Source organism: Nanorana parkeri, unplaced genomic scaffold (genome assembly GCF_000935625.1).
Source record: "Nanorana parkeri isolate BGI_ZX_2015 unplaced genomic scaffold, ASM93562v1 scaffold820, whole genome shotgun sequence".
Taxonomy (NCBI): Eukaryota; Metazoa; Chordata; class Amphibia; order Anura; family Dicroglossidae; genus Nanorana; species Nanorana parkeri.
In genome coordinates, this window is record NW_017307088.1 from 736,656 (window position 1) to 752,702 (window position 16,047).

The window sequence follows — 16,047 nt, forward strand, 5'->3', positions numbered from 1 at the left end:
TACTAGTCTGGCCACCAGTGTCCTAGCAACCAATGATGGTGTATGGCCAAGCGTCATTGGTTGCAAGGCATGCTGGAGTCCTCATCGCACAGCATCATTAGTTGCTAGGATGCAGATGGCAAAACCTCCAGCTTCCTAGCAACCAATGATAGTGCATGGCCAAACGTCATTGGTTGCAAGGCATGCTGGAGGCCTCACCGCACAGCATCATTAGTTGCTAGGATGCAGACAGCAAGACCCCCAGCATCCTAGCAACCAATGATGGTGTATGACCAAACGTCATTGGTTGCAAGGCATGCTGGAGGCCTCACCGCACAGCATCATTAGTTGCTAGGATGCAGACAGCAAGACCCCCAGCATCCTAGCAACCAATGATGGTGTATGACCAAACGTCATTGGTTGCAAGGCATGCTGGAGGCCTCACCGCACAGCATCATTAGTTGCTAGGATGCAGACAGCAAGACCCCCAGCATCCTAGCAACCAATGATGGTGTATGACCAAACGTCATTGGTTGCAAGGCATGCTGGAGGCCTCACCGCACAGCATCATTAGTTGCTAGGATGCAGACAGCAAGACCCCCAGCATCCTAGCAACCAATGATGGTGTATGACCAAACGTCATTGGTTGCAAGGCATGCTGGAGGCCTCACCGCACAGCATCATTAGTTGCTAGGATGCAGACAGCAAGACCCCCAGCATCCTAGCAACCAATGATGGTGTATGACCAAACGTCATTGGTTGCAAGGCATGCTGGAGGCCTCACCGCACAGCATCATTAGTTGCTAGGATGCAGACAGCAAGACCCCCAGCATCCTAGCAACCAAAGACGCTGAGCGGCCGAGCATCATTAGTTACTAGGATCCTGTTGGCCGCGCCACACAGCGTCATTGGCTGCCAGCGTCCTAACAACCAATGATGCGGGTGAAGTATTTCTTTCCCACTTTTCTCTACTCCCAACACAAATTAAGATAAAGGGGGGAATTTATCAAAACTGGAGCAGAGAAATCTGGGCAGTTGTCTATGGCAACCAATCAGCTTCTCTCTTCAGTTTGTATCAGTTAAGGTTTGAAAATGAAAGGTGGATGGGTGCCATGGGCAACTGCTCCAGATTCTGTCTGCTCCAGTTTTGATAAATCCCCCTCGTTATGTCTTTTTTACTGCCAGTTTTCCTATCTGCACAATGGCAGTATTTCTTTAACAATTTATTGCAGCCATTGTGAAATGTAATAGTGTGGCTAAACCTAAATTTGTTGTGTCGGTAATAGCATTAGAACTGTCGCATTGCTTTTTTGAATTAGGTGCAGGACTTCTCTAACGCTAGAAAACTACACATCCTATGTGTAGTATGAAGAGATATGACATTGCACTTTAGATATACAAAAGCAAACCAAAACAGTTACTGAATGCAAGGCAAGAACAGAACGTGCTGCCTACCAAACACATTCTTGCAGCATTCAATACAGCTAGTATGAGGAGGCGTTGTTGACCAAACTATGATTTACATGTAGTATAGAAAAGTAAACTGACCCCAGGCTCTGCTGTATTATAGTCGGTGCCTGAATAACAAACTGGCTGCACAGAATTACATACATTATGCTAGTTAAGATTGTTCATAAATATATATCTCTGTTGCCTAGAGCAGCCTTTCTCAACCAGGGTGCCGTGGCTTCCTTAAGGGGGGCCTTACTTCAGACTGCCTCAGGGGTGTCTCAAAATTTTGTGATAGTGGCACTGTAATGTGAAGGTGGGAATGAAGACTGAGGCGAAAGGGGCTCTTGATGTAAAGGGAAAGCTCTGATGTGAAAGGGGGGGACTCTGATTTGAATGAGGGGTTCCTGGTGTGAAGGGGGGCTACTGATACAAAGGGTGACTCTGATGCGAAGGGGATAAAGGGTGCCGTGACTGAAAAAAGGTTGAGAAATGCTGGTCTAGAGTTTAGCTTTAATACAAACCTTTGATTTTCCCCTGTGAAGTAACACTAAACTTCACTAACACAGAGAAGACATAGATGTACTTATTTTTTGAACTATGACTGTTTTAGAACAATGTTTAGACCTTTCCTTGAACTGTAATTGTAATGAAAAATGAACTTTTATAAAGTGGGGACGTGTAAGAAGCGTTATTAAATTTCTCTTCGCTTTCTGTCCTAGTTACTGGTGCCAACCGGGACAGGTAAGACGCTAAAACAAATGGGGACACAGACTGCGATAGAAAAAAAAACCTAACAGGTTTTAACCCTTGCCTACGGTATCCAACACTAACCAAATTCAGAAAATATTTGGTTTGATCGCTACTGTGTGTAAAAAAGGATTGTGGAACTTTAGTGACAGATCAGCTGTCAGTCTGCCTGGTACTTGGGGCTCAAATGGGGTATTTGTACAGGGTCAGGACATATCCAGGCATCTGGATCTGTTTTCATTACACGGTATCTGGCAGTTTTAGGGCTCATTCACTTGGATGTTCCTGGCCATACACCGCCCAGATCAGCGGATTTCTGTGGCGGATGAGTCCAGGTGTTTATTTTCAGCTATCTCAGCCTGTACAAATCAAGAGGCTCCACAGCTGTCCACATGTATGTGCACATGTAGTGAATACCTGTGGTTAGGTACAGATGAGAGGCCCTGGATGCAAACAGTCTGCATACAGAGTCGCTCATCTGTCGCTGGCCGTATGTAACTGCTCCTTGTGCAATGACACGAAAAACAGCTGCGGACAGTGTTAGCCTGTCATTGACTTTTACAGGCTTCCAATCCATCTGGCCGTACCCTGGATATAAACTGTTCTGGATGGTGTACGACCAGGAACGCCGGCGAAAGAGCCCTTAGGCTGGATCCACCCATTTGCATTGAATTAACATGCAGGATAATGTGCTTTTGAACTCTCTTTGCAACGCGAACAGTCAGTGATGCTATTTATTCTGGCATCCCGACTTGTGTGTAAGAACAGCACATTAAAGGGCCCTAAAAAGGAACTTTCTCCATACCTTTGAAATGACAACAAATACGTCTTTAGAAATGTTAACTAATGACAATCTACAAACAGATACTTCTAGATAATTGCTGGCTTTGTATTCTTTGCATACCTTATTTCTCTTTTCCTCCCCAGTCTTCTCACAGTGGCCATTTTTACTAAGGGCAGATTCATATATCTCCCTTTACTTCCTTGAACTCTGGCACATGTGACTAGGACATATTACCATGGACATCATCTCAGGGGAGGAAAATGCCTTTCCAAGAACTAGTGAGATTACAGATGGGATTTCCCTGCAATGCTCTGCTGATGTAACTTTCTCAGGATGTAATGCTTGGGCACATTACATCACTAATGCCCAAGAGGATCAGGAAGTTTAGTGGAAAAACCATAATTGTAAGTAAAAGAAAATATGTTTGTTTAACTAATGAATGTAAGATGATTTCATATCAGCATGCAGAGCCGCATGCTAATGTGATTTTTAGTGAAAGGGGGTAAAGGTCTGCTTTAATGTTATTGAGATTTGAAAATAAGAGTCACGTGGCTGAAAATAACGATCTTTGTAAAGCTTTGTGAACTGAGCCTATAATCAGTAAAAACTAGCCATAATAGCCATTCAAGATCCCGGGATTCACTTACCAAGTGTAACATTCTTTGCTGTGACATCATTGCAGGATGTGTAATACTGAGCAAGCCAGACAATCCCCACGATTGCGTAAACAAACTCAATCACCAGAATAGCTGCAAGGAATAAAGAACATATAGGTGAGAACCTGCTTCGGCTGTCCTTATGGCAAATAAAAAGAGGGAGCGCTCACTTACCAAGCCGCACGTATAACACATACTGCATGGAGTCCCTGGGCTCAGTGTACAGAATTCCTCCTCTCATGCTCAGCCAGATGATGGCTACCTCTGCGATCATGCAGCTGAGCAGAATGCCCAGGTACCCACGTCCATGATCCACCAGGTTCAAGGAACATGTTTCATGGGGGTTATATGTCAGACCAAAGAGGACCACAGAGAGGATTACAAACCTGGAAGAAAACAAAGAACGCGGCATTTACATAGCTGTAATTCATGTATTTCATGGAATGTCTGCTTTCCACATGGTGTAAAAAACTATTAATGCTACTACCGTATTGGCAATGTAATTTGCTGAGAACAGTTGGCTCTGTTACTAACACAATGTATCAATGGACATGTGATTGCTGGGAGGATCCTGTGACAATCCACTGATGCCAATGCCACGTTCATAAAGTAGACACGTCAGAGTGCAGTATCTTTTAATAACCGTGGAACAATCAGTTATGTATACGAATCCAAATGCTATTTTAATTATCTTTATCTCCAATAAGGCTCTGAAACGTAACTTACAAAGATGTGTAGAGAAGCAAGACCTCTTATATATTAAACTGCAGTTTAGGTTTATGGTCCCTTTAAAATTCAATCAATTGTATGTCGAGGCACAAAATACAGTACATCTCTGCATTATATACATATCTGTCCATGTTTTGCCCCTTTAAAAGACGCTGTTAGTACAGAAAGATACCTGTTGTTCTGCCAGACATGCACTCAGCATTCAAATTCCTACTGTAGGCTAACAGCACATAGCATTTTGTAGACTGAGTGGTGTCAGCCCTCCCTGGTATCTTTTGCTAAACTAGTTTAAAGGAGAACTATAAGGTCAGTGATTTACACTCATCCTCATAGTTAGAGCCCACCTGTGACAATTAAACTGTCACACGTCGACTCTATAGATCGGGAAGTGAGTGAAACACATAGCGTCGCTCGCTTACTTCTCGTTCATCTCCCTGCAGAGTGTGGTAAATGTCAGTCACCTCTTCCCGCAGGGTTTCCCCCGCAGGGTTTCGCAGGGTTTCCCCCCTCCCCTCTCTGATCCTCCAGCACTGAGTGGAGGAAAGGATGGGGGAGGGGGCGGGCACAGCCCACTGGATGGATCTCAACAGTATTGTCGTGTAGTGTCGTGATCTGTCCCAGCTGCAGTGCTCTCAGTATATAGTGAGCAATAGCCGGTTATATACTGAGCTTTGGGTAATGGAGGACGTTAGTATAAATCCTCCCGTGACCTAAAGAGAACTATGGGATAAAAAGGTTACCCCATAGTTCCCTTTTAACAAGTTAAGTGCTCTTTTTGTCAAGGGGACTCAAAAATAGCAGATTTACTTACCTGATCCTCCAGGCTGCTAGGTTGATCCCCACAGCCTAACCTTCCCTGGGCTCCGGTGGTCTAAGGGCCACTGACATCATCACGTCTTATGCAGGTCCATTGAGAACGTCTAGGAAAATTCAATAGCTGGAGCGGAGGGGGAGTGAGGGGCGTGCTGACCACCGTGGGACTGAGAACCAGTTAAGTAACACAGCTTTATTTGAGCCCTTTAGACAAAACCAGCACTAAACCCCACTGCAAGGGTAAGATCTTTATTTTCCTAGAGTTCTTCTTCAATATAAGAACAAGGAGGGCTAAACAGAGTCTTTAGGATAACACAAGCAGAGAGCACATGACAGATCTGAAGAGCAACAGGTTTTTTGTACTTATAAACCAGCTATAAAAGTCTTTAATTTGCATATTTCACTGACCAAAAGGGAGCAAATAAGAGACGTTCGTTAATAAGGTTTACATATACTTTAAGGGGTCTGTTCACATGTTTTCACGCAAGATTCACACATTTTCTCAATGGATTAATTTGAAAAAACGTGTGAATCTTGGGTGAAAGTTGTATTCATCTTGGGTAAAAACATTTATAAACAGACCCATAACTGTTAATAGTTCTGAATAAACTGATAACTAGAACTAATTTTTTTCTGTACAAATGGGGCAGCCATATCTGCTAATTATATACATAGGCTGTGGCTTTTAGTGTGCATTACTGTTCCTCTCGAACACTCTGCACAGACTGTCTAAAAACCTATTAGCAAGAGTGTTAATTGCACATTCTGATTTACAAAGACGCACTCCAGGGACAATATGCACGGGGTTGGACAAGTTAAAATAGAATTCAGGAGCCAGTCCGTCCAATCCAGGAGCCAGAAGGATTTATTTTTAGGAGTCAGCTCCATTGTTGACAACTAGGGAAAACCTCAATGGCTGGGTGCCAGCTGTAATTTTTAAGGAGCATTAGCTACCTGGCTCCTGGGATTTGTCCATTCCTGATATACATCTGTATGTAAAACAAACCATACTCAAAAAGCACAGTAGCAATATATAGAAGTCACAAAGAAAATTGTTTTAATGGAAGAATTACAGCAACCAATCACTGAAAACAATCCCTGCTATTAAACATTAACATACAAGTGATGTGTGCAAAAAAAATGGTTCACTTCTGTAACGGTCAAATGCTTTTACTAAGTTCCAAAATGGCTGGTTTTGGAGTCAGTTTTTAGTTTGCATCATTAGAATACATTCCAAACTAATGTCTGCCTCAGACATTAGTTCTGTTCTTCTGTTCTTGAATATTTCAAAACCGAAACGAAACCCAAATTATTTTAACTTTTTCAAATGTTTTAAAAAATGTTATTTATTTTTTATAAACGTTTTAATTGTTTACATTTGTTTATTAATTTTTTATGAAATATTTTATTTTTTTACTTTACTTTTAGGGGCTTCTGGGAAATATTGGGGGTCTAAACAGACCCCTGATATTTCCCTTTTAAAATAGAAAAAGAGATTGAGAATACAGAGTCCTCAACCTCTTTTTCTGCAGCCCCTGTTATAAATGAATAGGAATCCTCTATACTGAGTGTTCCTGTTCATTCATAACATGAGGACAGAGTATGTTTACTAGAACCACAATTATGAATGAACAGTAGGTGATGTAGATCACTTCCCATTCATTCATAACTGAGGCTATAGTAACCATACTCTGTCCTCAATTATGTACAAACACTCAGCGATCACTGATTGCTTGTACCTCGCTCTCCTTCCTGACACGCTGTCACAGGAGGCTGAGCGAGCGGAGCGGGGAGGAGAGCTCAGCCTCCTGTGACAGCGCTGGCAGTCTCCGCCCACACACCGCTCTGCCGATCTTTGACAGGAGGCTGAGCGGTGCAGGGAGGAAAGACGCCGGCCGCTCAGAACGCTCTCCTCACGCAGCGCTCGGCCGCCTGTGACAGATTCTCTCCTCCCCGCTGGGACACAGCACAGCGCACAGCTGGGAGGAGAGAAAGAATGGATGCACCGCTGTATCGGCCAGAAAATGGCACTTTCGGCATTATGCCAAAAGCGCCATTTTCGGCCGATATATCGGCGCATCGCTAGTTCTTAATAGAGAATATATCAAATGAATTCAGAGGTGAACAAATTATTATTGCGTTTAGGAGCCACCTCATTAACAACAACTGGAGAAATGCTCAAAAGTTGGGTGCCAGCGATAAATTTGAAGGAGCATTGGCGCCTTGGCTCCTGAGTTCTGGCCCAACCTGCACTAACAAGTATACAACATAAGAAAATGAAGAAGTGAAGTTGGATGCAATAGGACAGAACAGAAATATTTAACACTTTCTCCATGTAAAATAACAGCCAAGTGGAATAGATACATTTGCAACAATCCAGAGAAAATGGAATAGACTACAAAGGGTAGAGCCAAAAACAACCCTTCGCAATTTATCTTATCCCACAAAAGGCTCCTTGATGTCCCATCTCAGATTTCATTCACTTTATTAGGATGGACCTAAATTGATGCTCAAGCCCCACCTAACTGTGGCATATGTTCTGCCCACCCTCCCCTACCTCCTCTTTTAGGCTGGGTTCACACAATTTTCCGGACCAGATCTGGAACATAGTGCATTGCATTTTTGCCACGATTGGAACTTAGCTTAAAATGGTCTGCGTTCCAGGTGCGTTCTTGATGCGTTCCAGTGCATTCCAGACCAGACAAAATAGGACAAGCAGTATTTTGCTGCTCTGGTCCGGAACGGACTATGCTGGTGGGAACAGAGGCCAGAAATAGCAGAGGGATACATTGGGATGCATTTTGGGTCAGGAAACAGTCTGGTCTGGTGGTAATCTGGATGTGGTGGGAATGGGCCCTAAGGGTCCATTCCCACCACATCCAGATCATCTCCAGACCAGACCAGATTGTTTCCAGACCCAAAATGCATCCCAATGTATCCCTCTGCTATTTCTAGACTCTGTTCACACCAGTGCAATCCATTCCAGACCAGCCCAGAAAAATACTGCATTTCTCATTTTGTTTTGTCTGGAATCTGGAATGCACTAGAAATGCAGCAGGTTCATGCCATTTTCCAGACCAGATCTGGTCTGGAAAATGGCATGAACCTGCCCTAACAGCTGCCCAGTAAGGTGCTCTCACTGTACAGGGTGATGGCAGGTAGGTGCTGCAGTTCCAAGCTGAGAGGACAAGGCCTCAACTAGGGGACATCATCCTCAACTAGGCAAGGGATGAGAAAGTGGGAGCTCCTGCAGAAACATTACAGTTAGACTTCTACTATTTACCTTCATTGGCAGAATATATACTTTAAACGTATACTTTAATTAAAAACACATTAAAGTGATATTAAACCCCTGACATATTTTTAAATAAATCAATGCTACAATATTGTTCTTAATGTTATCCATGCTTGCTTCCGACATCTGGGCTCCTGTTTCTTTAAAATCTTCAGAGTTCAGAATGCTGGGGGGAACTTCTGTTCTGCAAGTGCCATCTATCCTCCCTCTGAGTTCCTGCGCTCCTGTGTTAGGACTACAGAATTACACAAGAACGCAGCATGCCCGAGGTGTACAGGACCGCCAACTTTTGATTGGCAGTGGCTCCAGTGTGCAAGTGCTGTGATCGGCTGAGATCTATCATTCACATCGGGGGTTTTTTTTTTGTTTGTTTAAACAAGCATTATCCTTAATGTGTATAGATTGTAGAGCAACAAAATGTTTACATTGCTGCAGGCTTTTTCTTTTAACAAGTGTTATGTATGCTTGTTAAAAAAAAGCATACATAAAACCTCCACAATCTATACAAATACACATAAAACATAATGCTTGTTAAAAAAAGAAGAAAAAAAAAGGCTAAAGCCATCATACACATTACATTGCTTTATAGGCTATTGCATATATATAAGAACATATACATAAAAAAAGAAACCTCAATGTGAATGAGATCTTAACCGATCACACAGCACACGGGAGCCGCTGCCAATCAAAAGTAGGCGGTCCTGTACACGTCAGGCAGGCTGCGTTCTTAATTTCTATAGTCCTAACACTGGAGCGCAGGAACACAGAGCGAGGATGGAGGCACTTGCAGAGCGGAAGTTCCCCCCAGCATTCTGAACTCTGAAGATTTTAAAGAAACATGGTCTGAAGCAAGCATGGACAACAGTAAGAACAATATTGTAGCATTGATTTATTTAAATCACAGCAAAGTTTCCAAAAGTCAGTATAGTTAGGCAAGGTTGAACAAAGGTCCAACCTAACCTACATGAAATTAGAGCTGCAGCTAACGATTATTTTCAAAATCGATTAGTTAGCCGATTATTAAGTTCGATTAATCGGTTAATCGGATAAACTATAAAATAAAGTTTAAAAAATGGCTCCAGTGATAGGACTACTAGTTTGTATTGAGGTTGTAGTCCATCACAGGAGCAAGCTTGGAGCGGTGGAAGTAAAAAAGAAAAAAAGATAGTGTGGTGTGCAATATAGTGAAATGGAAAGTGTAAAATTATACCGCAATGCATGCAGAATGGCACCGGCTATAGAGGACTGCAAAATGTCGATTAGTTGTTGCAGCCCTACATGAAATACATTTAATTAGAGGTAAGGTATGTCCCTAGTGCCATTTCCATAACAAAATGTTTAAAAGGAGAACCATGTTTTTCCCCATAGTTCTCCTAAGGGTCACGGGAGGACATAAACTAGCGTCCTCCAATGACCCAAAGCTCAGAATATCGTGAGCTACAGCTCGCAGTATACTGAGACCGCCGCAGCTGGGACAGATCCCGACATTACTGTCGAGATCCACCCAGCTGCGTGAGTGACAGCTGGCTCTGCCTATCTAGAGTCAGAGCCAGCTGTACCCGCCCCCTCCCCCGTCCGTTCCGCCAGTCAGCGCTGGAGGATCGGACAGGGGAGGGGGGGAATCCCTGTAGGGAGTCGTGAGTGACGGTCACGGCTCTCTGCAGGGACGTGATCGAGAAGTGAGCGAGCGACGGTATGCGTCCGCTCACTTCCCAATCTATTGAGCCGACGTGTGACAGCTCATGTTCATTGTCACAGGTCGGCTCGAACTATGAGGTTGAGTGAAAATCACTTACCTCATAGTTCTCCTTTAATAAAACTTTGACTCCAACCCTTTCGCTGCCACTGACGTAAAGCTTACAGCGGAACACAACTGCTTCCAGCTGGCCAGCTCAGTAAGCCTTACGCCGGTGGCTTTTTTGGTTGTGCTTAAGTGCCCATGAACCTATACCAGAACAGTTCTGGTATAGCAAATGAGAGCAAATAACAAACCCCCCCCCTGCAATCTAAAGCCTCTCCTCCACGCCTGGAGCTGCTCCAGGCTGGGATCTATTTCTCCTCAGATCCCCGCTGCTCCCTCTAGTATTGGCTGAGGCAGCAGGGAATCCAAGGATCAAATCCTTAGATTGCCGGCGGCTCTGTGATGGTACGTGGCCAAGCGGGTCGGATGGTTGAGCGGAGGATTGTTAAATATCTGTGATATTTCCAATCCTCTGTGTGCAGGACAAACACTAGAGACCAGCTGATCACTCCAGTGTTTGTAAACAACTGGGGACACATAGTACTATGTGTCCCCAGTTATGAATGAACAGGAAGTGCTTTACATCACTTGCTCTTCATTCATGAGTTTCTCAATGATTGGAAGCCTCTGTATACAGGCTTCTACCCATTCATAACTGGATGATAGTAAATGTATTACTATCACCAGTTATGAATGGGAAGCCTCTGTACGGAGTGCTTTCCATTTATCGAGTGCTGAGGTTGCAGAAAAAAAGGATTGAAGACTCTCAATTTATTTTTCTATATCAAAAAGGAAATGTCAGGGGTCTGTTAAAACCCCTAATATTTCCCTGAAGCCCCCCCCCCCCACATATTATACACGTGCAACAGTGTGTACCATATTGTGGTGTACGCCATGCACATGCACTGCGTTGTTAGAACACAGCAGTGCTTGATTTATTTATTTATTTCTTCAAAATAACATTAATTTAACTGTGGCAGTGCGTGGCAAAGCGCTGTGATGCATTGCAGTGCGCCGTGTTGCGAATAAATGTACCTGTATCTTGTATGTACTTGTATCATTTTATCACAACACTAACGATTTTTAACATAAGTCGTTTACTTGCACTTTTGCGTTACATCATTTATTTTACCGTTTCAAAAAAAGGTGCAATTTAAAATGTACAAATATTTATTATTTCTTAACTCAACACAGCTTTATCTTTTAGATTTAGTCAGAAAAGTATTTATTTTGTACACGATACTGATTTTAGTGTGCTTTTATCCATTTAATTGTGTATTTTTATCTGTTTAATATTGATTTGACAAACATTTGCGCAATTATCGCAGGACCTACAAAATTAGTAGCACCACATTTTTATTTGACCTAATATGGGAGGTCTTTTACAAACGCCAGCAATGCAGCAGTAAAAAATCAAAATGATAGGGAAAATTGCAAAAAATGGTGTGGCCAGCTGAGGTTAAAGGAGAACTATGAGGTGAGTGCTTTTCACTCACCTCATAGTTCTAGCCGACCTGTGACAATGAGACTGTCACAGATCTGCTCATTAGATCGGGACGTGAGCGAACATATACCGGCGTTCGCTCACCTCTCGATCTTGTCACGGCTCTCTGCCGTGACAGGGGAGGGGCTGGATTCCCCCCTCCCTGCTCCGATCCGCCAGCGCTGACTGGCGGATCGGACGGGGGAGGGGTGCAGCTGGCTCTGCCTCTAGATAGGCAGAGCCAGCTGTCAGTCACGCAGCTGGGCGGATCCCGGCACAATTGTCGGGATCCGCTTAAGCGTCTCAGTATACCGCGAGCTACAGCTCGCAGTATACTGAGCCTAGGGTGACGGGAGGACGCTAGTAAGTGTCCTCCCGTTACCCTAAGGAGAACTATGGGGAAAAGCCTTAACCCCATAGTTCTCCTTTAAGAGCGTTCCGAAAGGCTTGGCAGTGAAAGGGTTAAAGTTAAGGTTAGGGAACGAACAAAATCTTTGTATTAAATCAAAATTATTATCAGGACAATCAAGTGTGTTGAATCACGTCACCATATCACTTACCAGGTGCTGTGTAGTACAAAAAGGAAGATTCCTGGCAGCACCAAATCATCGCTGCCCACAGACCAGCGCCGGCGGAATACAACGATCCCCGGCATGGTGAGCAGCAAGCACTGTGTCACCGCGGCCTACCTTTACTGTCTGCAAAACACAAAAAAAGAAATATTCAAATACGACAACATAGCATGTGGATTATAATGTCATGTAACAATAATACATTAAACTAGACACAGACTCACTGCACTGAGCATCGAGATCTCATTTCTTTTTCTGGTCGGTGAATTATCTTTAACCTGTTTATTAATCTATTACACCATTTTATTATCATAAATGATATTGGCCATGAAATCCCTTACTCAGGAATTATTTAAGAAAAACAGAAAACCCAACTGAAGCCAACAGATAAAGCTGATTCAGAGAAGGGCAACCTTTGAAAATCTCACTTGAGATGAAGAACTTTATGTGATAATTTTTCTCCCCCCCAAAGTGCTGCAAGTGCACTGCAATCAATAATACATAGCAGACATTACATCACCAGCTCAGACACTGGAAGATCTGTTTGCGCTGCAGAGCTTACAATCTGAGCTTTGATGCGGGCTAATGTCTCTGCTCCTTTGCATGTAGCATGAATATGGCGTCCTTCTTTCTGCTGCCCGAGGCCATGTCTTGAACAATAGTGAATGTACAGTAAATGTACTCTCTCTGACGCCACAGCCTAACAAGTGGCCTCTGTTCCCACTCAGCTCAGCACCCACCACTGTTCATTCCTTTCCCCCCTCAGCTTGTTTCTGTCTATGCGCACACCTGCTGTAGCACAGGACTCCGGCTTTTGTTGTCCTGTGTCACACTGAACCTCACCTGCTAGAATTTTGTCATTTCTGTAACATTCATGTGATTTCTAATAATGAATGGAGTCACACTGACATCATTCACTGTAGTGATGAAAAAAATTAAAGACGCAGGATGGAAATTTTTTCTCAAACAAACTAAACTCTCAGACCCCCATTCACACTGAGCTAAATAAAAAAAAATGTTTTTTCCAGCGCTGATTTCAGCTGAGCGACTTTGAGCTACAGTGCACACATTGTCGCGCTACGTAGCGCTACTTTTGGCATGGGCTTTCATTGCTGCTACATTGGGCTGTATCCAACCAAAAGCGGTCTTGATGTGACATAATTCCTCTTCTTGTTTCCTGCTTATATTTCTGTGCAAAAGTGACACTTCTGTAGCGCGAAAATGTCGCTCAAAATCGCTGGTAATGTACGACCAGAGCTGGCTGAAATTTTCACAGTGGATGCTACTCTCTAGGCCGGCTTCCCTCTATCAGATGGTCTGAAGGTGCCTGTCAGAAGTCGGCAGCCATTTAGCTGCCAGCCCTGTTTAAGTATTTTGACAGTGGCCACAGAATACAGAGAAAAAAAAACAGCAGATAGCAGGGGAAGCATTAGCCTCTCCTTCAGGTCCTCCACTGCTGATTGACAGCAGCAGTGGGCGGGTGCAATAGCCAGCCTGCTATTGGCTATTACAATTTGAAATAGCCAATAGCAGGCCAGCTATTCATTCCCATGCTATTTGTTGTTTTTTTTTCTTTACCCTGATGGCGGTTGGATGTTAACAGAATATCGGTACACCTGAAAGGTGGTCCATAATCGGTATCGGTACTGAAAAATCCATATAGGTCAACCCTTAGTTGGCATTCATCAATATGCAATACAGACATATAATAGAGGACTAACGTGTATCACAATTAACATAACATGAACAGTATGTGAACCTACAGAATGGTATGGGGACATAAAGGAAAATTATACGATAATCATTCCCGCTGCGCTGGTTCAAGAAAATAAGAAAGGAGCAATCCTTCACCTATAACAAAACTGTCAGAAAATTAAAGGGGTAGTCGTGTGATTAAGGAGAGTGGGAAGAACTTTAACAGGTGTGAAACATGGTCCATGGTACATCAAGGAGCAGCATCCATTGTAAACATGGTCCATGGTACATCAAGGAGCAGCATCCATAGTGAACATGGTCCATGGTAGATCAAGGAGCAGCATCCATTGTAAACATGGTACATCAAGGAGCAGCATCCATTGTAAACATGGTACATCAAGGAGCAGCATCCATAGTGAACATGGTCCATGGTACATCAAGGAGCAGCATCCATAGTGAACATGGTCCATGGTACATCAAGGAGCAGCATCCATTGTAAACATGGTACATCAAGGAGCAGCATCTATTCTAAGCATGGTCCATGGTACATCAAGGAGCAGCATCTATAGTGAACATGGTCCATGGTACATCAAGGAGCAGCATCTATAGTGAACATGGTCCATGGTACAAGGCAACGTTTTCAATCGTCGATTTTAATCGACTAAATCGATTAACTGTTGCAGCTCTACATGGTACATCAAGGAGCAGCATCCATAGTAAACATTGTCCATGGTACATCAAGGACCAGCATCCATAGTAAACATGGTGCATCAAGGAGCAGCATCTATAGTGAACATGGTCCATGGTACATCAAGGAGCAGCATCCATAGTGAACATGGTCCATGGTACATCAAGGAGCAGCATCCATAGTAAACATGGTACATCAAGGAGCAGCATCCATTGTAAACATGGTACATCAAGGAGCAGCATCTATTCTAAGCATGGTCCATGGTACATCAAGGAGCAGCATCTATAGTGAACATGGTCCATGGTACATTAAGGAGCAGCATCCATAGTAAACATGGTCCATGATGCATCAAGGAGCAGCACACATAGTAAACATGGTCCATGGTGCATCAAGGAGCAGCATCCATAGAAAACATTGTCCATGGTACATCAAGGACCAGCATCCATAGTAAACATGGTCCATGGTACTTCGAAGAACAGCATCTATTGTAAATATGGTCCATAATACATGTAGTAAACTCTGTATAAAAAAGACACCAGAATTTCCCCCTCCAGAACATCATCTCCAGGATAGTTCAGTTCTCTGGTAGAAGCGAGGCATGCGTATGTTGGATCCATGGGGTACACAGTAAGGAATATCTTAAATGTTTTGCTTTCTCAACATTGCAATCTTGTAAAACTTTAATGCTTAGCCACAGAGCCACTTATCACTTTCATAATCCTCTTCACTAACCACAACAAGCTACTTGTGATCCCACATCCTCTACTGCAGGAGATTACCAGCCCCTCCGTACTAGAATTTACTTCCACACATTACTTACACATTTACCAGACTTCCTCATTGCAAAAAAAAAATATAAAACTGCTCAAAATGTCACATACCTTTCCCGGTCTTTGAACCCAGCCAGCTATCTCTGTCATATGACATATGAACAGAAAAAGTGTTTGTGGAGTGCTGGACCCCACAGGTAACTGAATAGTAGGAGGAAGTCAAACTATATGAGGCAGCTCTCAGGCAACTGGGGTCTCCTTGAGGGTCCCTGAAGTAGTGATAGTGTATACGAAGCATGTGAGCACCTAATGGCTTGAATAAGTCGAGCAAGAGTTTATCAGTACACAGCAAAAAAGTAAAACAGCCAACGCGTTTCCGGGTCAATACTTCCCTTTTTATATGAGCCTGAATATTGGCACTGAATGCCCAGAGATGCTGGACAATGATCGCACAGTAGCGCAGATCACCTACTGGTGATTCGGGTCGTCGGACGGAAAGCACCCGACATGTCCTGAGTGTCAGTTTAAATATAACTAGAAGTGGGAAACTGTACCCAAGGGTGAGGTGCAGATTGTGGGAGGAAGGGAAAGTTTCAATGGTGACAACTACCTAAGAGGGACTATCCCCCTCGCTTTGGAAGTA

At 43.4% G+C, this 16,047-nt stretch overlaps 1 protein-coding gene across 1 annotated transcript in view; it reads right to left on the reverse strand.

The window, feature by feature from the left end:
- DAGLA (diacylglycerol lipase alpha) overlaps positions 1-16,047 on the reverse strand; it is a 55,721-nt gene that overhangs the window by 25,240 nt on the left and 14,434 nt on the right. The window contains exons 2-4 of the mRNA XM_018565171.1: positions 12,240-12,377; positions 3,793-4,004; positions 3,610-3,711 (exon numbers count right to left, since the gene is read on the reverse strand). Coding sequence (XP_018420673.1) covers positions 3,610-3,711; positions 3,793-4,004; positions 12,240-12,334 — 409 coding nt within the window. The 5' untranslated portion in view covers positions 12,335-12,377. The remainder of the gene's footprint in view (positions 1-3,609; positions 3,712-3,792; positions 4,005-12,239; positions 12,378-16,047) is intronic.